At 44.3% G+C, this 22214-nt stretch overlaps 1 protein-coding gene across 1 annotated transcript; it reads right to left on the reverse strand.

Annotated features, from left to right (window-relative positions):
- Positions 1–3581: 3581 nt before the first annotated feature.
- On the reverse strand, positions 3582–11834 carry LOC142939540 (zinc finger Y-chromosomal protein 1-like). The gene is made up of 4 exons (XM_076082724.1): positions 11490–11834; positions 7423–7662; positions 6115–6426; positions 3582–5130 (listed from the first exon to the last, which is right to left on the reverse strand). Exons 2-4 carry the CDS (start codon positions 7658–7660, stop codon positions 3740–3742), a joined length of 1941 nt encoding a protein of 646 aa, XP_075938839.1. The 5' UTR covers positions 7661–7662; positions 11490–11834; the 3' UTR covers positions 3582–3739.
- Positions 11835–22214: the final 10380 nt, after the last annotated feature.

Raw genomic sequence — 22214 nt, forward strand, 5'->3', positions numbered from 1 at the left:
AGAAACAGTGAAGGCTACTAGATCAAGTGTGAGGAAGGAGGATGAACCAAATGAATGGAAAGTTGTGGTTGCGCTTAAGAAGGAAGGGGCCCATTATCATCCGTTAAAACTGACAAAGGCAATAGAGAAGGAAATGGGAAAGATTAAGTTTGCCAAGTTTTTAAACAGGCGACTTTTGATCTTTGCTACAGATCAGAGGCAACGAGAGAAGAACCTCAGAGCTGTCATGTTCCAGGGAGGCTTCAAAGCTGAGAGGTGTTATACAGGATGTGCCAGTGTCCATAGATGAGATAATCCAGGAAGTGAAAGGAGGAAAGGTAGTGAAAGCTTCCAGACTTCAAATAAATGGAAATGGAATGAAAACTGATAGCCTATCAGTGCTGCATGAGTTTGAAAAGGTCTTGTCTAAGAAAATAAGAACAAGATATATGAGCTATGATGTAAAAGAGTTTATTCCAGCTCCTTTAAGATGCTTCAAGTGTCAAAGAATGGGACACACTGCAGGGCAATGTGAGGGGAAGCAGAGATGTGACAGAATTAAGACAATCGTAGAGGCAGCCATAGAGATACTGGGGATGAAAGAAGTTAAGGCTGATCTGATTCATGAGGTATTGATCACAAAAACCGGAATACAAAACATGCAGTGAGCAGGAAACACCAGAAACTAGTTTCCCTCAGTAAAGCCAGGAACAGCAACCGCGTCAAGCTTAGGACCAACAGAATCCAACTCAAACCTGACACCAACGAACAATAACTCCTCCACAGAGGAAACAAACTGATCCGTACAGAGTTTAACAAACCCACTAACAGTAAGAGCAGCCCTTACACAGCTAACATCACTGCTGCCCCGTCCCTCTGACTGCCTAACCAGAGACTAACTTAGCTCCCCCTAGTCTTCAGGTGCTACTTGTGGTGGGTACTTACGCACTAAAACCTGCAGGCCCGGTAAAGCAACCAGGAACTGGCCACCCACCTGCAGCCTCGGACGTGCCCCCGAGACAACTGCTCTAACCACTTTCACACCACACTACAGAAATGACGTTTATTTAATGAACCAGTAACTAAACTAAACCAACCAACCAACCAACAGCCAGGTCCTCCAAACAGCAGGCAGGGAGGAGAGGAGCAGCCGATCCTTGTTGAGCTGTGGATTTATATATCCATCACCCCATCAGCTCAGGTGGGCTCATTAGCTGCTGATCAACATCCTGAAAGACAGAAGGCAGCAACCAGGACACATACCCTAGTGCAGAGGTAGCCAACACGGTGCCCGCGGGGACCATGCGAGTCACCCCCAAGTCATGTTCTAAAAATAGCACTAGGTCCCCATGGAGCTCTGTCTAAAAAACACTTGCATTCATGTAAATTTTAAAAGGAAGAGGCCACCGCACCGCACTAGGTTTTCAGGTTCCGAATGGCGGGCGCTTCCCGTTGGCACCGGACGCGCCGCCCCCGCTGCCATTGCACACCGTTGTCAGGTCCGTCAGTCCTCAGAACAGGCCGCGGGGCAACAACTCGTGGGTGGCGGGGGTAGAGGCGAGGCAACGCAGTACGATCGAAAAGGCCCAGACTAGAGGTTTGAACGCAGGCGACCAAAGACGCTCGCGTGCCTCGGAGGGTTGGACCCCCCCTCGGCTATAGACAAGACGTTTTACTAGTTTCTTCGTGGAGAAAAAGGTACCCAAAAAAAAGCTGGTGTCGGTAACTACAGACTACAGGCCGGCATGCAGGGTTCATTGCACAATGCAAAGTTGACCCAGATTTCCCAAAATGTGGTGATTAGTACTAATGTAATAGGATTCATTTAAACATGTGAAAGAGTTGATTTTTTTATTCTACATAACTGATAATTTGTATAAACATGGGACAGAGTTCATGATTTGTTCAAAAATGTTACGAAGGTAGTGGTTAGTACAAACGAGTCATGATGTGAAGATATGACAGTTAATGATTTCCTAATTTTTTTTAGAAATGATAATTTTTACAAAAATATAACAAGTGCGATTTTGAACAAAATACACAATCATTGTTAATAATTATTGTGAGGAATAATTAACATTGACATGTGATCAAACAGTCTCTTCACATATATTATTATTAAAAGGTGCTCTGTGCAACTTTGTTATTCATGAAGTTTGTATCAAACAAGTAGCCCTTCGTACTACTCAGTACCCTTGAAGTAGCTCTCAGTTTCAAAAAGGTTGGTGACCCCTGCCCGAGTGGGAGGGAGGGGTGGACACAGACCCTAGTGGGAGGGAGGGGTGGTCACAGACCCCTAGTGGGAGGGAGGGGTGGACACAGACCCTAGTGGGAGGGAGGGGTGGACACAGACCCCTAGTGGGAGGGAGGGGTGGACACACACTAGGGGTGGGAATCACCAGAGATCCCGCAATACGATATTATCACGATACTTGGGTCACGATACGGCGATATTATCACGATATATTGCGATTTATTACTTTTTTCAACTTCAAATTGTCCCCAAAGGAAAACTGTGTCAACATGTTTTATCTAATAAGATACAGTTTTCAGTCTGTTCATCTCACTTCAATCATTTTTATTGCAGCAAAATAGGATTGTCAAGCAGACAGACTGACCAACAATGTCCTAAATGTTGCATGAACCTGACAAACTGAACCGTTTGTATTACTACATAGTCCAACTTAACTAAATGCAAACGTGTGGACTCAGTATATGAACTATAACTTATATAAGTAGGATATAAGAGTTATATAACTCAGTATAACTTGCGATGCGTGGACGTCGAGGCAGAGAGCCAGTTATGCGCTGCACTCTCCCCATGAGCCTGGCTGCTGTTGGCAGATTTAACCCCGTTGTGAGGCCAGATGTCTCTCTTTGTTTTGACCAACTTCCTACCAATCACGTTGACCCAGGACCTTTCCTGACCTCACCAGAAAACAACTCAGCACCATCTAGTGGACTGAAAAAGCAATTGATTTGATTTTTTTAATTTTATTTTTATTTTTAATAGTTTATGTAATAAAAGATCGATACTTGGCGTCCATGTATCGATACAATATCGCCACGCAAAATATCGCGATACTATGCTGTATCGATTTTTTCCCCCACCCCTAAATACACCCCCCCCTAGTGGGAGGGAGGGGTGGTCACAGACCCCTAGTGGGAGGGAGGGGTGGTCACACACCCCTAGTGGGAGGGAGGGGTGGACACACACCCCTAGTGGGAGGGAGGGGTGGTCACAGTTCTTTAGTTCAGTAGACGTTCTAACGAAACACTGCGAAAAGAAGAAATCAGCTGGAAGCTGAGATTGAATCAGGAACATGTCGTAAAAAGTCAATGAAACTGTTTGAAACATTGTTTCCTACACTAAGGGAGCTAGGAAAGGAAGGTCCAGAGTTTCCTACAGTAAGGGAGCTAGGAAAGGAAGGTCCAGTGTTTCCTACAGTAGGGGAGCTAGGAAAGGAAGGTCCAGAGTTCCATTGTGAGGAAGAAGAGAAGGAGGTGGAGGAGAGGAGGAGGAGGTGGAGAAGAGGAAGGAGGTGGAGGAGCTTTACAGTTGAGCAGATTTCAGGCTGAACAAAAGAACAGAAACAATAATGATGAATTGATTATTGATCTCTGATCAATCACATCTTTATTAAAGAGACAGAACAGAATTGATCCTTCAGACAAACAGAAAGCGTCTCTGGTCCCTCGGGAGGTTCTACTGAGGTTCTAGCAGCGTTCTGTCAGAAGAACCTCGTGTAAGGGTCTAAGATCAGGAGGACTGAGCGTGCTCAGTGACGACCTCCATGTCGTCGACGGCCACCACCGTCTCTTCCTGTTTGTAAGTCAGAGCGGGCGTCATGTCGTCGTCGAACAGGATGGGCGGGGCCTCCTCCACAGGCTCCGCCCCCACACCGTGCATGCGTTTCCTGTGCTGCTGCAAGTTCCCTCTGCGGTTGAAGCGCGCAGCGCAGAGGTCGCAGGCGAACGGACGCTCCCCGGTGTGGACGACCACGTGTCTGGCGAGCTGCGAGCGGCACTTCTTGTCTTTGCCACAGATGTGACAGACGAAGCTCTGCGGCAGCTTCGCCCCGTCGGCGTGGACGACCTCACGGTGCCTCTTCAGGTGTCCGAGACGCCGGAAGCTGCGGCTGCAGAAGTCGCAGCCGTACGGTCGGTTATCGCTGTGGATCAGCGAGTGACTCGCCAGCAGCGACTTGAATTTGAAAACCTTGCCGCAGATCGGACACGGGAACGCTTTGACCGGCGCCGCGCTCCTCCGGCGGCCCGCGGCGTGCGACCCCTCGTTGACTTTCACCCTCAGGTGGATGCGCAGGTGGTGCTGCTTAAGGCAGGTGGCACGCTGGAAGCCGCGCAGACAGACGCCGCAGCGGTGAGGCTTGTCGCCCGAGTGGATGCGAGAGTGAGCGGCGAGCAGCGCCTCGGTCTTCAGCCGCTTACCGCAGATGCCGCAGGCGAACCACGACTCGGGCGGCGGGTTCTTGTGGCCGTCGGCCCGGTTGGCGTGAACCAGGACCTTGTGGCGCTTCAGCTGGTACTGACGGCCAAACTTGCGTCCGCAGACGTCGCAGAGGTGCGGCCGTTCGCCGGTGTGAGTCTGGAAGTGGACCGCCAGCTGCGACCGGCACTTAAACTCTTTGCCGCAGAGGTCGCAGAGCAGCGAGTTCGGCGTCTGCGGCTCGGCGGCGCCGCGGACGTGAGCGATCTTCTTGTGGTGCTCGAGGTCGTTGGTCCTCATGTAGGCTTTGGGGCAGAGATCACAGCGGTGAGGTTTGATCCCCGAGTGGATGACCTCGTGGGTCTTCAGCCTGGACCTGCAGCTGAAGGTCTTACCGCACGCCGCGCACAGCCAGGCCTGGACTGCGCGCTGCTTCTCCAGCTTGGCGACACCGTTGGGGTGCAGACGGCTCAGGTGGTGCTGCAGGTTGTCTCTGCGGTTGAAGCGGAGTTCACAAAGATGGCAGCCGAACGGCTTCTTCCCCGTGTGGATGAAGGAGTGTCGGGCCAGACTAGACTTGTTCTTCATCACTTTACCACACACGTCACATACGGTGCTGTCGGGCTCCAGCTTTACCGCACCCACAGGTGCATGATGGGAGTCTGAGTCCAGCTGGACCTCCTGGTCCGGGTGTGAATTCACAGCTGGGGGGGGGGGGGGGCGGAGAGTAGGGAGTTAATACTTCATAATAAACTTCATTATGACACTGATGAGTCAAATGTATCATAAAAATGAAATAATCCTTAATATACTTAAAATCCACTTAATATAAACATGAATAAATAAATAAAGTAAATTAAAGTAAATTAAAAATGACAAAATAAAATACAAGAAACTTAATTGTTATTGATAAAAGAATATATAAAGATGTAAAATATATAAAAGATATATATTTTACATATAGGCGCTGATACTCAAATAAAACAAGAAACTTGCATATGAAAAATAAAGATATTGATAAAAGGGATATAAAATAAATAAATATTTTTCCTTCTGCTTAATAAATCATTTCAATGAAATCTGATCAATAATTTTATTTTTTTTAAATATATGTATATAATATATATTAAATTTTTTTAAATGAGAACTAGGAAAATACTGTAAATGAAAAGAAAGTTACGAATGTAACTACGGTTCTATGAATCCTGGATACGACCGATGATAGGGGCATCCACCAGTCCGGGGCTCGATGGTCCGAACGGCGAAACACACCGCTCCCTCCGAAGAGGGACAGCTTGTCGCAGCCTTTGAAGGGCGAGAAATCCGCAACTCCGACTGGTGGTCACAAGGCTACAGCGACAAGCTCTAATATGTCTTGATCGTAGACACATCTTTGTTTATGCTACCATGGTAGCTAACCTGCGTAGCGAGAAGATGAAAAAGGACTGAACTCAGGATGACACCGGAACTTATAGACGGCGGGGGTCATCCGAGGTCACAAGTGACTTTGTTGATATAAATATTCGACCTGCGCATGCGCGAGACGGAAGATATCCAGTGTTAAGCACTGCCTCTGGCGGTCAGTAAGGATGAAATGGAACTAAATTAAAAAATTGTATTGTACTAAATAAAATTATATTTTGAAGTCTGATATTTGATCATGAATGAAGAGAGACTTCTCCACTCACCTCCTTCAGGTGGAGTCCAGGTGGGATCACCTGTGTCCTCCTCCACCTCTTCTTCCTCCTCCACTTCCTCCTCCTCCTCTTCCTCCTCCTGTTGGATGTCAGTTGCAGGCGACACACGACGGTAGCGGCGTTGAGAAGAACCTTGTTTGACGGCTTTAGACCTCTGAAGTCTCCTGTGGGACCTGGACCTGGACTGTGTGGGTTTGATGGGTCTGGTTCTGGTCCGGTTGGTGGTGCAGTGCTGCAGCAGAGCGCCACCGTCTGGTCCATCAGGTCTGACTGCAAAACACTGCAGCAGCATCGCAGACGAACCTGCAGAGTTTTAACATCGGGAGGATTAAACCCTCACATTTTCAAGTTTAGAATAAATTATTTAAGTCTAGAATAAAGTCTTTAAGTCTAGAATAAAGTATTCAAGTCTAGAATAAAGTCTAGAATAAAGTCTTTAAGTCTAGAATAAAGTCTAGAATAAAGTATTTAAGTCTAGAATAAAGTCTAGAATAAAGTATTTAACTTTAGAATAGTCTAGAATAAAGTATTTAAGTTTAGAATAAAGTCTAGAATAAAGTATTTAGGTCTAGAATAAAGTCTAGAATAAAGTATCCAAGTTTAGAATAAAGTCTAGAATAAAGTATTTAGGTCTAGAATAAGGTCTAGAATAAAGTCTAGAATAAAGTATTCAAGTTTAGAATAAAGTCTAGAATAAAGTATTTAAGTCTAGAATAAAGTATTCAAGTCTAGAATAAAGTATTCAAGTCTAGAATAAAGTATTCAAGTCTAGAATAAAGTATTTAAGTCTTGAATAACGTGTAGAATAAAGTATTTAGGTCTAGAATAAAGTCTAGAATAAAGTATTCAAGTCTAGAATAAAGTCTAGAATAAAGTATTTAAGTCTAGAATAAAGTATTCAAGTCTAGAATAAAGTATTCAAGTCTAGAATAAAGTCTAGAATAAAGTATTCAAGTCTAGAATAAAGTATTCAAGTCTAGAATAAAGTATTCAGGTCTAGAATAAAGTATTCAAGTCTAGAATAAAGTATTCAGGTCTAGAATAAAGTCTTTAGGTTTAGAATAAAGTATTCAGGTCTAGAATGAAGTCTTTAGGTTTAGAATAAAGTATTCAGGTCTAGAATAAAGTATTTAAGTCTAGAATAAAGTATTTAAGTCTAGAATAAGGTATTTAAGTCTAAAAGTGTTTAGGTCTAGAATAAAGTCTAGACTAAATTGTGGGAGGGTTGGTAGACCCAGTGCTCCCAGTAGAACACAGTAGAGTCCTGCTGGACAAACCGTGTCCTCAGTTGAGTCTCACCTGTGTGTCTCCAGCTGAGCTGCTGAGTCAGTAGGTCCACCTGAACAGCAGCGTCTCTCCTCTCTGCTGAGTCACTCTGACAGCCGACCTCCCTCCTATCCTCCTCCGGACTCTCCCACTGACAGCCCACCTCCTTCCTCCTCTCCTCCCTCCTCGTCTCCTCCTCTCCTTCGTCTCTCAGCAGGAAGACACACAGCTCTTCTCCTCCTGCAGGAGGCTCCAGGAGTCCAGACGACATCTCTGAAACATTTATTAATCAACCTGGATTAATGGTAGTGCTGCATTCATGTGTAGTACTGTGAAAAATACATGTACCTGTGAGACATAGTATAGTATAAAATACAACATGTACCTCTGAGTCGGAGTATAGTATAAAATACAACATGTACCTCTGAGACATAGTATAAAATACAACATGTACCCCTGAGACATAGTATAGTATAAAATACAACATGTACCTCAGACATAGTATAGTATAAAATATAACATGTACCTCTGAGACGTAGTATAGTATAAAATACAACATGTACCTCTGAGACATAGTATAGTATAAAATACAACATGTACCTCTGAGACATAGTATAGTATAAAATACAACATGTACCTCTGAGACGTAGTATAGTATAAAATACAACATGTACCTCTGAGACATAGTATAGTATAAAATACAACATGTACCTCTGAGACATAGTATAGTATAAAATACAATATGTACCCCTGAGACATAGTATAGTATAAAATACAACATGTACCTCTGAGACGTAGTATAGTATAAAATACAACATGTACCCCTGAGACATAGTATAGTATAAAATACAACATGTACCTCAGACATAGTATAGTATAAAATACAACATGTACCTCTGAGACATAGTATAGTATAAAATACAACATGTACCTCTGAGACATAGTATAGTATAAAATACAACATGTACCTCTGAGACATAGTATAGTATAAAATACAACATGTACCTCTGAGACATAGTATGGTATACCTAGCATCTACTGTATTCATACTAGCTTATTGCACTTATTGTTTTTATATTAGCTTGTGGCACTTATTGCATTCCTTTGTTTCTGCACTGTACGTTGGCTCTGGTTTATGCTCTTAGATGCTTGTTTGAGGTAGGGACATGCACTTATTACTTCTGGTGACTAGTTGTTCTCTCGAAAACCGATGTTGAATACACTTATTGTAAGTCGCTTTGGATAAAAGCGTCTGCTAAATGACTGTAATGTAATGTAATGTATAAAATACAATATGTACCTCTGAGACATAGTATAGTATAAAATACAACATGTACCTCTGAGACGTAGTATAGTATAAAATACAACATGTACCCCTGAGACATAGTATAGTATAAAATACAACATGTACCTCTGAGACGTAGTATAGTATAAAATACAATATGTACCTCTGAGACATAGTATAGTATAAAATACAACATGTACCTCTGAGACGTAGTATAGTATAAAATACAACATGTACCCCTGAGACATAGTATAGTATAAAATACAACATGTACCTCTGAGACGTAGTATAGTATAAAATACAACATGTACCCCTGAGACATAGTATAGTATAAAATACAACACGTACCTCAGACATAGTATAGTATAAAATACATGTACCTCTGAGACATAGTATAGTATAAAATACATGTACCCCTGAGACATAGTATAGTATAAAATACAACATGTACCTCAGACATAGTATAGTATAAAATACAACATGTACCCCTGAGACTGTGGGTGTTTGCAGTCGGTCAGCGCCAGGGCCCAGCTGTGACTGAACTGTTCTACTCTGTCCAGCTGTGACTGAACTGTTCTACTGTGTCCAGCTGTGACTGAACTGTTCTACTCTGACCAGCTGTGACTGAACTGTTCTACTCTGTCCAGCTGTGACTGAACTGTTCTACTCTGACCAGCTGTGACTGAACTGTTCTACTCTGACCAGCTGTGACTGAACTGTTCTACTGTGTCCAGCTGTGACTGAACTGTTCTACTGTGTCCAGCTGTGACTGAACTGTTCTACTGTGTCCAGCTGTGACTGAACTGTTCTACTGTTTCCAGCTGTGACTGAACTGTTCTACTGTGTCCAGCTGTGACTGAACTGTTCTACTGTGTCCAGCTGTGACTGAACTGTTCTACTGTGTCCAGCTGTGACTGAACTGTTCTACTGTGTCCAGCTGTGACTGAACTGTTCTACTGTGTCCAGCTGTGACTGAACTGTTCTACTGTGTCCAGCTGTGACTGAACTGTTCTACTGTTTCCAGCTGTGACTGAACTGTTCTACTGTGTCCAGCTGTGACTGAACTGTTCTACTGTGTCCAGCTGTGACTGAACTGTTCTACTGTGTCCAGCTGTGACTGAACTGTTCTACTGTGTCCAGCTGTGACTGAACTGTTCTACTCTGTCCAGCTGTGACTGAACTGTTCTACTGTGTCCAGCTGTGACTGAACTGTTCTACTCTGTCCAGCTACTGCTGTCGTCCTGGTCCAGTAGGAGACAGTAGAACCAGGTCACTTCCTCTCTCTCTGTAGGAGGGAGAGCCCAGGAGCAGCACATTGATCCAACACTTCATTGACACGTTGAATAAAGTCAACATGAGCAGCACCTCTGTTCTGGTGATGGTACATGCTCCTCCTGTCCCACGCTGTACAAGTCTGTCATAGAGCCTTCATGACTAGAGTCCAACGCTTTCTCCACATCAATAAACAAGAGAAGACTTCACCATGTTGTGTTTGGTGGACATGTTTGTTAGTTAAAGTGTGAAGGTATATACATGGTCGGTTAGATTTCTACTCAAGGTGGAGTGTTTGTGAAGGAAATGTAGTATTCTTTGATATAGAATACGACAGAGTAATGAACTTAGACAGCTGCTGACACAGATGCCGGTAGTTACGAGGGTCTGACTTGTCTCCACTCTTATGAACGGGGGAATGAGCCCTGTGCTCCAGACGTCAGGAGAACATCCCGACTGTAATACGGTGTTGAACAACTTCAACACTGCACCTCTGGGTCTGCATCTGAGCATTTCATTTGTGATGCTGTCTGGACCACATCGTCTCTCTCTGTCTCTCTCTCTCGGTCTCTCTCTGCATTTGTCTGCCTCTCTCTCTCTCTGTGTTTGTCTGCCTGTCTCTCTCTGCGTTTGTCTGCCTGTCTCTCTCTGCGTTTGTCTGCCTCTCTCTCTCTCTGCGTTTGTCTGCCTGTCTCTCTCTCTGCGTTTGTCTGCCTCTCTCTGCGTTTGTCTGCCTGTCTCTCTCTCTGCGTTTGTCTGCCTGTCTCTCTCTCTGCGTTTGTCTGCCTGTCTCTCTCTCTGCGTTTGTCTGCCTGTCTCTCTCTCTGTCTGTGTGTCTCTGTCTGCCTGTCTCTCTCTGTCTGTGTGTCTCTCTCTCTCTGTCTGTGTGTCTCTGTCTGCCTGTCTCTCTGTATGTGTGTCTGTCTGCCTGCCTGTCTCTCTGTATGTGTGTCTGTCTGCATGCCTGTCTCTCTGTATGTGTGTCTGTCTGTCTCTCTCTCTGTGCGTCTGTCTGTCTGTCTCTCTCTGTGTCTGTCTCTCTCTCTCTCTCTCTCTGTCTCTCTCTGTTTGTCTGCCTCTCTCTCTCTCTCTCTGTTTTGTCTGCCTCTCTCTCTCTCTCTCTCTGTTTTGTCTGCCTGTCTCTCTCTCTCTCTCTCTGTTTTGTCTGCCTGTCTCTCTCTCTGCCTGTCTCTCTCTCTCTCTCTCTCTGTGTGTCTGTCTCTCTCTCCCTCTGTTTGTCTGCCTCTCTCTCTCTCTCTCTCTCTGTGTCTGTCTCTCTGTGTTTGTCTGCCTGTCTCTCTCTCTCTCTCTGTGTCTGTCTCTCTGTGTTTGTCTGCCTGGGTCTCTCTCTCTCTCTCTCTCTCTCTCTCTCTCTCTCTCTCTCTCTCTCTCTCTCTCTCTCAGAACAGTAAAACTTCCTTTATTCGCTCCGTCTTGTTTATCTCCGCTCACAATTAGCATTAGCACAGTTAGCGTTAGCATAATGCTAACAGCAGCTACTTCCACATTAACCCAACTGATGAAATAAAAGTGTCCGTTTTACCTGCTGAGCGCGTGAGGAGTCTCTGATCAACAAAACAACAGATTTAACGTTAACACTAAAGTACAGCCGACACTGAGGGTCGAAACAGGAAGCACTTCTTCCTCTTCTTCTTCTTTTCCGGTTCCGGTAGGATGCGCTCTAAGGCGGGTCAGTGCTGCCACCTATAGGTCAAACCGTGTAAGTAAAATGCAAAATGGCGCCGTGCCAGCGGCAGCCTGTTGCAGCAGCTCCCTGCGTGTGTTTTCTGGAAGAGGTGGTGGAGAGGAGGACACTGAAGAAACTATTATCCATATTGGATAACCCTCTCCACCACCTACTGCAACTGCGGTCAAGTCAGCAGACACTCAGATCTCCGTGGTCAACTCAGCAGACACTTAAATTGTAATGCACCTATACGCTGAAACTTACGGTAAACGCAACCAAACGGCACAGGACGGGAGCGAGCGAAAGATTTTGCAAAGTTAGCGGAAAGATTAACGTGAAAACTTCCGGTTTTCTACAGACGAACATCCGGTTTTCAAAATAAGATGCCAACAAAGTATACATATTGCATAATGAAATGAGATTAAATGAATTATATTCCAATAAGTATAAAAAATGATACCATCATCTCGTGAGTTAAAGGGAAAATACACCTAAATTGTGCGTAAAGTGTATTTATTCTTTGATTTGAGGGTTGCTGGAAATTAATAATACCTGACTGACAGTCAATTAAGATGTTTTACGAAGCAAAAACTCTGAACTGAATTTATATCTTCAAATGGCAAATTTCTGAAGTTTTTAAGGTGCTATGAAAATGTTTTTCTCAATAATTCCCCACAATGACTAATGCATATATGTTCAGGACAAAAAAAAGGCTAATATCACAATATTTGAGCTGCTACAAAAATATTTTTCTCAATAATTCCATACAATGACTGATGTATATGTAATCAAGGCATCGTTGACTCCACCCATAGAGAAAATTTGACACTTTTACTGTACCAATTAAGAGATATTTCAAAGTAAAAGTCATACATTTGAATTGAGAAAATATCTAATAAATGGATGTTTGAAGTGTAATAAAAAGTATTTTCTCAATAAGTCCAGACAATGACTGATATGTATGTGTTGAGGACATCGTTGACTCCACCCACACTGAAAATTAGACATTTTTACTGTCCCAATTAAGAGATATTTCAAAGTAAAAGTCATACATTTGTACCAAGAAACGGGTACATTTCTGAATATTTGAGGTGCTATAAAAACTATTTTCTCAATAATTCCACACAATGACTAATGCATATAAGTTGAGGAAATCTCTGACCACACATATACAGAAATTGAAAAATCTTTACTGTGGTAATGAAGAGATTTTTTTAAAGTAAATTAATTAATTTGTTCCAAGAAATATCCAATAACTGAATATTTGAGATGCTATAAAAAGAATTTTCTTTATAATTCCAGACAATGACTAGTGCATATGTGTTCATGACATCTCTAACTATACTAATACTGAGAATCAAATATTTTTACTTTCCCAATTAAGAGATTTTCCAAAATATAAGTCCTTCTTTTGAACGTTCAAAAAGTTAATTTCTTAATATTTAAGGTGCTATAAAAAGGGTTTTCTTAATAATTCCAGATAATGACTGATGCATATCTGTTCAAGACATCTTTGACTCCACCCATACTGAAAATTAAACAATTTTACTGTACCAATTAAGAGATATTTAAAAGTAAATGTCATACATTTGTACCGAGGAACAGGTAATTTCTGAATATTTGAAGTGTTGTAAAAAGTATTCCCTCAACAATTCCAAACAATGATTGATGTATACAGGTGCATCTCAATGAATTAGAATATCATCGAAAGTGTGATATATTTCGAGTGTTTAGGCTATGGCTTACAGCTAATAAAAACCCCAAATTCTGTATCTCAGAAAATTAGATATTACATAAGACCTCTGAGGTTTAGGTCAGGCGAGTTTGCTGGCCAATCAAGCACAGTGATACTGTGGTCATTAAACCATGTATTGGTGCTTTTGGCAGTGTGGGCAGGTGCCAAGTCCTGCTGGAAAATGAAATCAGCATCTCCATAAAGCTTGTCAGCAGAGGGAAGCATGAAGTGCTCTAAAATGTCCTGGTAGAAGGCTGCACTGACTTTGGACTTGATAAAACACAGTGGACCAACACCAGCAGATGACATGGCTCCCCAAATCATCACTGACTGTGGAAACTTCACACTGGACCTCAAGACACTTGGATTGTGTGCCTCTCCACTCTGCCTCCAGACTCTGGACCTTGATTTCCAAATTAAATGCAAAATTGACTTTCATCTGAAAAGAGGACTTTGGACCACTGAGCAACAGTCCAGTCCTTTTTCTCCTTAGTCCAGGTAACTTAGCTCAGGCAACTTAGCCCAGGTAAGACACTTCTTACGTCTCTGGTTCAGGAGTAGCTTGACACAAGGAATGCGACAGTTGTAGCCCATGTCCTGGATACGTCTGTGTGTGGTGGCTCTTGAAGCACTGACTCCAGCCGCAGTTCACTCCTTGTGATTCTCAACCAAATTCTTGAATGACCTAAACCCCAGAGAGCATCTATGGGGTATTGTCAAGAGGAAGATGAGAGACATCAGACCCAACAATGCAGATGAGCTGAAGGCCCCTATCAAAGCAACCTGGGCTTCCATAACACCTCAGCAGGGCCACAGTCTCATCGCCTCCGTGCCACGCCGCATTGATGCAGTAATTCATGCAAAAGGGGCCCCGACCAAGTATTGAGTGCATACTTTATACTGTACATAGACATACTTTTCAGTAGGCCAACATTTCTGTAACCTTTTTTAAATTGGTCTTATGTAATATTCAAATTTTCTGAGATACAGAATTTGGGGTTTTTATTAGCTGTAAGCCATAATCATCAACATTAAAAGAAATAAACACTCGAAATATATCACCTTGTGTGTATATTTTCTCAATTCAAATGTATGAGTTTTAATTTGAAATATCTCTTAATTGGGACAGTAAAAATGTCTAGTATTCAGTATGGGTGGAGTCAACGATGTCCTCAACACATGTATATCAGTCATTGTCTGGACTTATTGAGAAAAAACATTTTATTACACTTCAAATATCCATTTATTATACTTTTTCTCGGTTCAAATGTATGAGTTTTAATTTGAAATATCTCCTAATTGGGACAGTAAAAATGTCTAATTTTCAGTGTGGGTGGAGTCAACGATGTTCTCAACACATACATGTCAGTCATTGTCTGGACTTATTGAGAAAACTGTTTTTATTACACTTCAAATATCCATTTATTAGATATTTTCTCAATTCAAATGTATGAGTTTTAATTTGAAATATCTCTTAATTGGGACAGTAAAAATGTCTAATTTTCAGTGTGGGTGGAGTCAACGATGTCCTCAACACATACATATCAGTCATTGTCTGGAATTATTGAGAAAATACTTTTTATTACACTTCAAACATCCATTTATTAGATATTTTCTCAATTCAAATGTATGACTTTTACTTTGAAATATCTCTTAATTGGTACAGTAAAAATGTCTAATTTTCAGTGTGGGTGGAGTCAACGATGTCCTCAACACAAACATATCAGTCATTGTCTGGACTTATTGAGAAAATACTTTTTATTACACTTCAAACATCCATTTATTAGATATTTTCTCAATTCAAATGTATGACTTTTACTTTGAAATATCTCTTAATTGGTACAGTAAAAGTGTCAAATTTTCTCTATGGGTGGAGTCAACGATGCCTTGATTACATATACATCAGTCATTGTATGGAATTATTGAGAAAAATATTTTTGTAGCAGCTCAAATATTGTGATATTAGCCTTTTTTTTGTCCTGAACATATATGCATTAGTCATTGTGGGGAATTATTGAGAAAAACATTTTCATAGCACCTTAAAAACTTCAGAAATTTGCCATTTGAAGATATAAATTCAGTTCAGAGTTTTTGCTTCGTAAAACATCTTAATTGACTGTCAGTCAGGTATTATTAATTTCCAGCAACCCTCAAATCAAAGAATAAATACACTTTACGCACAATTTAGGTGTATTTTCCCTTTAACTCACGAGATGATGGTAACATTTTTTATACTTATTGGAATATAATTCATTTAATCTCATTTCATTATGCAATATGTATACTTTGTTGGCATCTTATTTTGAAAACCGGATGTTCGTCTGTAGAAAACCGGAAGTTTTCACGTTAATCTTTCCGCTAACTTTGCAAAATCTTTCGCTCGCTCCCGTCCTGTGCCGTTTGGTTGCGTTTACCGTAAGTTTCAGCGTATAGGTGCATTACAATTTAAGTGTCTGCTGAGTTGACCACGGAGATCTGAGTGTCTGCTGACTTGACCGCAGTCTACTACTGCAGGGACAGCGGAGCACTTTCTCCAACAGACTGATTCAGCTCCGCTGTCACAAGGACCGATACAGGAAAACATTCCTGCCCTCTGCTATTAGACTCTATAATAAATCACCTCTGGCCAAATCAAACACAAGACTATAACACTGCTACACTGTTGTTGCTGCTGTTGGTGATCTTGTGCATTACTGTTTTGTTTATTTTTTTTTCCTACTTAGTTAATTTATACGATTCTATTTAGTGTATATACTGTGCATTTTTATTACTTTATTTTCTTAAATTTAATAGGTCCTGCTCTGTTATTTTATTATATTGTATATATTGTGCATTTTCCATACTCAATATTTTTATTTTATTGTGTAACCCTGTTTGCTGCTGCTACAGACAAATTTCCCCTTGGGGATGAATAAAGTACATTTCTATTCTATTCTAACAGAACCTTCTTCATGTGACTCCTCTGCACAGAGTATTTAAGCACAACGAACTCGTTCACTCCCTCTTCGACTCTCGTCTTCACATCAGTACGACAGACGCTCCAACTCAGCAGACGCTCCATCCCTACACCCCTCTACCTACACCCCTCTATCTACACCCCACATCCAGACGAGCAAAGCTCTCTGACTCAGCTTTCATACGACTCAAGACAGACGAGCAACGCTCTCTGACTCAGCAGACGAGCAACGTCCCATCCCTACCCCCACGCTCCTACCTCAAACCCTACGAGCAAACGGTCTCCGACTCAGCTTCAAGCTTTCATACGACGCAAGACAGACGAGCGACGCTCCCTGACTCAGCTTTCATACGCTTCAACTCAAGGCACGACAGACAACAACATCTTAAAACCGCTTACCTTTCACAAAGGCTCTCCTCAACCCTTCCGGACGACCAGCCATATCCCGAAGCTCCCTCGTTTTCTCACCACGCTCGTTGCTAGCAACTTCGGCTGCATTTAGCCATCCTCATTCCCCGCAGCTCTCGATAACCATCCTCCGTCAACTCCGAAGCCGTCCGCCTCCGCCGTCCTACAGCCCGGGGGAGATCCCGATTCGGAATCCCATCTTTCAACCCTAATCCTCTCAATTCCTCACCCACGCCGCTCTCCCGACAGCCGGAGGTCCAGGCGCTCGAACGACCGGTGAAACCACCGTGACCCTCATTCACCATTCCGAGGCCCCGACAGTCTCTATATATCCCACTTCTCCGAGCAATAGTCCTTTACATCAGTCTGTTACAAAGCGCAACTTTCCAAACTTTTCAAGCACCCGTAGCACAACACCTCTCTCGCGCTCCGAGCCTCCAGAGCACTTCCGGGTTCACGGCGCCGTTAGGCGCGCGCCGTTGACGTCATGACGCAGCACACGGCGGAAGAAGCCCATCCATCTATATCAGTCCCTCCAGAGGGCCAGGTCGTATACTCTGATTGTGAATCTTTAATCTGATTTTAATACGGCCAATAAGTACCCTATTAGGGTAATGAGACCGGTACCAAGGCTATGAATCGATCCTTTTCAAAGACGAGCCACGATTAAATATCTGTCAAACTGCATGCGGGAGTCAGATATACGGCGTTCAGGAGAAGGTGATTTAGTGTAAGTTAGGCTGCTGCTTCCAGTCTGCTGTTGGCCTCACTTAGATGTGTTTAGAGAAGGGCAGTCGACTGCGTCCTGCCTTAAGTCGTCCCACGCCATACTGACTTCGGCCGTCAAGCTCCCCCCGCGCCAGAGACATCTCCTTGCAATGTTTTTCCCCCTAACTTCATGATTAACCCAGGCACATCCATCCTGGCATCCTTTCATGTTCTGTTACTTCTACATTACATTACAGTCATTTAGCAGACGCTTTTATCCAGTGGACTAGCAGAGCCGGAGCCGGGGATTGAGCCGCCAACCCTCTGATTGAAAGACGGCCCTGCTATCCACTTAGCCACAGTCGCCCACCTTCCAGTTCCACCCACCTCGGCCAACTCCTCCCACCTCTACCGGCTACCCCAGCTGCCCAGACCGCTCCAACAGAACAGGTAGGTATATGGCACAGCTAAGGGAGCAGCTCGGGGTTGGTTTTCTTGCCAGGGACGCGACAGTCGCTTCTTCCTGCCTATGCCGCCCCCCCCCCCCCTCTTCCTCCACCCCTACCCCCATTAGCGTTGCCATCCCATCTTAAACGCGCCTCATTTCCACAGCTCCGCCAGCAGACAATTCCAGCGTTCTCTGACTTATTCCCCCCCCCCCCCCCCCCCCACCAGTTTCACTTTTAGCCACAGCTAACCCTATCCTCGGACAATTCTGAAGTTGTCGGTCCTTTGCCTTCCAACAACCCCAGGAGGAGATCCCCGAGGGATATCGTCCCTCCACAACGCCGCTCTTCCACCCCCTCGAGATCCGCTCGAGCAATGGTCAAAACCACAGCGACCCTTCTTCCCCACGCCAACGCTCCGACGGCCCCATACATCCCGCATTTCAGAGTGGACAGTCTATCGACTGAAGTATGCACTCACCCAGCTCAACATCCATTTCCACCAGTCCGACAGAAAAGCAAACTCTTCAAACTGCTCACGGCCGCTCGGCACTACACCTCGCTCGATCGCCGAGCCACCAGTGTCAGGTGCTACGTCGACGCCCAGACAAGCCCGGTCACTCACACCAGCCCCTCTAGAGGGCCAGTTCGTATCGCACCCCCTCCTTACACTCTCGGCACCAGGGATATCTCACCCTGCAGCCTCTTTTCCCCAATCTGCACTTCCAACCCACGCACACGCATCCTCTCATCCCAGCATCTTTTTCACTTCTCTCACTCCTGCCTTTCCGTTCAACACAACACAGGCTATCGATCCCGATAACTACATGAACCTCACCCAATTATCGAGCCATCCACACGCAATCCCCACATCTCCTGGGAATTGCTAAACAAGCTCGGTCGCTGCACTCAAACAGCCACTCCCCACCTGAGCAGACATCACCAGGCTCCACCTAATTCCCAGCCCGGAATTCCACGAAGTACATAAGAATCGATCACGCCACGTTCCCCATTCGCCTCACAGGCGAAGAAGCCGGTCACCTAAGGCAGACATCACCAGCACCTCCAAGTCCTTGCCACCGATCCCAACTACCGGTACCTTTTTTCGTTTCCTTCGGAAGGACGTGTATTACTCTGCCATGCGTCCGTCCAAGAGCAGCCGGAAAAAATTTATTACCTGAATCCGGACAAACGTCTTGTCACTGCAACCTCTCGGTGCATCTCTTAATTCTACTGTCTTAATCACCACGGCCATTATCGTGCTACCTACTGCCACCCACTGGCACCGAAGAGTATTTAATTACGTAGCCAGCCACTATGTCGCAGGCCCAGATGCTCAACCATGGCCTTCTTCAAACCCAGCACACGGTCTAAACACTTGGCTTTTCTCCACCAGATAAATAGAATCAATAGATTAAACAAAATCCTCCTTGCCACACATCCCGTTAGTCCCCGCCGCCGTTACAAACCTCCATGACCACGTCACACTTGACGAAGCACGTAAACAGAGCTAAACTGACACCAGTTCCTCTCGGCATCTCCAACTTCCACGACGAACACATCACTAAGCCGGAAGACATCCAGCTTTTCACAGACGCAGCACCCTCGATCAGCTTCGACGGCTTCTACAGTGACAATCGGTCCTCGGCCGCTTGAATTCTCATCCCCCACACCTTCCTCCGCGATCTACGAAATGCATTCCATAGTCATAGTAGCCATTCTTTTGGGGCATGAACGGTCCATCAAGACCATTGCCATCCATTCGGAATATAGCGCTTAAACGGCTGCCCCTCACTTCGGCATCCTCACCCCCAGCTCAGGTCATCCGTCTCCCTTCACGGACAAAGCATTAAAGTCCACGTTCTTGCCAGCTTCTTTCGCTGCTCCGAGTTCACCGCCTTGGACTCCATCCGTCCCGACATGCCACCACGTTCGACATCACATCCATCCTCCCGACACGGTCGTCTATCGCCTCAAATGCCGCAAGACCAACCAATACGGTCCACTTCAACCATCTACCGTTTCCGACCAGACTCGTACTCGAGGACTACTTAAACCCAGATTTCAGCCAGCCGAATTCCCCGCAAGATCCCTGTTGCAGTCTCGGGCTCACCACCACTTCCGCTATATCTTGGCCCGATCCAGAATACCCCCCGAGTTTACTCGGCGCCGCATCCACCTCTTCAAGCCAAGGAATTTCCAACCACACCCTCAAGATACGCGATCGTCTGTCTTTCCCCGCGTACCTCAGGTAAGTTCGTACCAACCCGAACGACTCCAGAAACGGCCATCGGCATCAGTCTTTATGGAGCTATCTTTTGGGGACTCTGCTCCGCCAGAGCTTCCGAAGAGATGGCCCCCACCCTACAGTCTCCAGTCCCCCCGTTCCCGCCAGTTGCCAGACATCAACGGTCCCCCATCGATCGCCTAACCTCCTTTCTACAAACCCTCCTCGTTTCTTCTTCCTGACATCCCTTCATCCCTCTACCCTTCATCCCTCGACTCCTCTACCTCGACCCCTACCCCGCATCCCTTCCTCCCTACCCCCACATCCCTCTACCCTACTCCCCTTCATCCCTCTACCCCTACCCTATTTCATCCCTCGATCCCTTCCGCTTCTTGAATCTAACAATCTTTCCACCATTCAATAAAGCGCGTGCGTGTGTGTGTGTGCGCGCGTGTGTGTGCGCAATGAAAACATCATGTTAAAGTAAATTAACACACAGTCTCTCTCACACACAAACAGTGAGGTGACAGACTCCAGTTGAAGTGTATACATATTTTTATTTGCAGTATTTTGGAATCATACAACATAAATAAAAGCTTTCATTACAATAATGTTCTCGTCTGCACCAGAGCCATACATAACCAGGGTTACACTGACCAGAGCCATACATAACCAGGGTTACACTGACCAGAGCCATACATAACCAGGGTTACACTGACCAGAGCCATATATAACCAGGGTTACACTGACCAGAGCCATATATAACCAGGGTTACACTGACCAGAGCCATATATAACCAAGGTTACACAGACCAGAGCCATATATAACCAGGGTTACACTGACCAGAACCATATAACCAGGGTTCGGTCCTTTCCTGGTCTAACATTAGAACTGTCGGACATGATTGTCTCTCTGTGTGCTTCACAAGAACGACGACGACGACATCGACACTGAAAACAACTGAAGGAATAAATATTCTTCTTCCTGCTTCCTCCTGCTCTATGTACACTATTAACAGATCGCCTCCATCTTAAAAACCACCAACCAGCATCGTCCGGCTGCTGAGGCGCAAACAAACAGGACCTCAGAGACCAGGACCTGAAGGGGACCAGACCTGGGGAGGGGTTGTGGATTTAACTGATCAAACACCACAGAAGAAGAGCTAAATGTTTACATATCTTAAGATGATAACGAATGAATCTCAACTAAAGGGCTACTTACTACCTTCTTCCAGAGCTCTTGACCGTATGACACAGTCTTCATCCTCAGAATGAGTTGTGAGGAAACGACTGAAAGCTCTGGAACAAACACGAGTAAGTGGGCCTTGAGTTGTTTGTCAGGTTTAATCAATCAGGTGATTGATTTGATTATCAACTATTCTTTTGACTCCATCTGTCAGTTTAAATCTGATTAATCCGATTTAATAATTAATTTTTTCTGATAAACATGAAATCTTTTCTCGTATATATATTTATATATACATATATGTATATATAAATATATATATATATATATATAATAAAGTCCCTTTAGAGTTCAGGTAGATCCTTTATTTAACAGGACGCTCCACTCGGATGTTTTGGTTCATTTAAAAACAAGTAAAAACAACAAAGTGATGGATGGAGTATAAATAAATCAATGTATTAATAAATGTATAAATAAATGCTGAAATTAATACATAAGAGTTGATACAGTTGAACAGGACATACATAAATAAATCTATTTCTATATTTCTGTTCACCTTCATTTCTGTATTTCTGCGTCCGTATGTTAATGAGGTGGGCGGTCCCAACCTCATTCTTAAGCAGGATTGGTCAAGTAGGGGAGCAAGACAGAAGCAACCGATTCCCAACAAATCGTCCCCGTAGACGACGTCAGATAACCATCTCGCAGCACTGACGGCGTCCTCGGTCTGCAGCTGGTCTGCTGCGAGAGCGACCGCCTGTGAGAGCTTTGGGGCGGCGGAGGCGCTCACGGCAGCACCTGCTGCTCGCTGAGGACAGTAACTGCAGAATGATACGTGCTTTCACGTCAGAGTCTCCAAAACACCAGAGAAAGTCTCTAGATTTGTTGCTAGTTGCTTTTGACAAAAAAAAGTTGC

Source organism: Anarhichas minor, unplaced genomic scaffold (genome assembly GCF_050575085.1).
Source record: "Anarhichas minor isolate MPS153535 unplaced genomic scaffold, ASM5057508v1 ptg000101l, whole genome shotgun sequence".
Classification (NCBI taxonomy): Eukaryota; Metazoa; Chordata; class Actinopteri; order Perciformes; family Anarhichadidae; genus Anarhichas; species Anarhichas minor.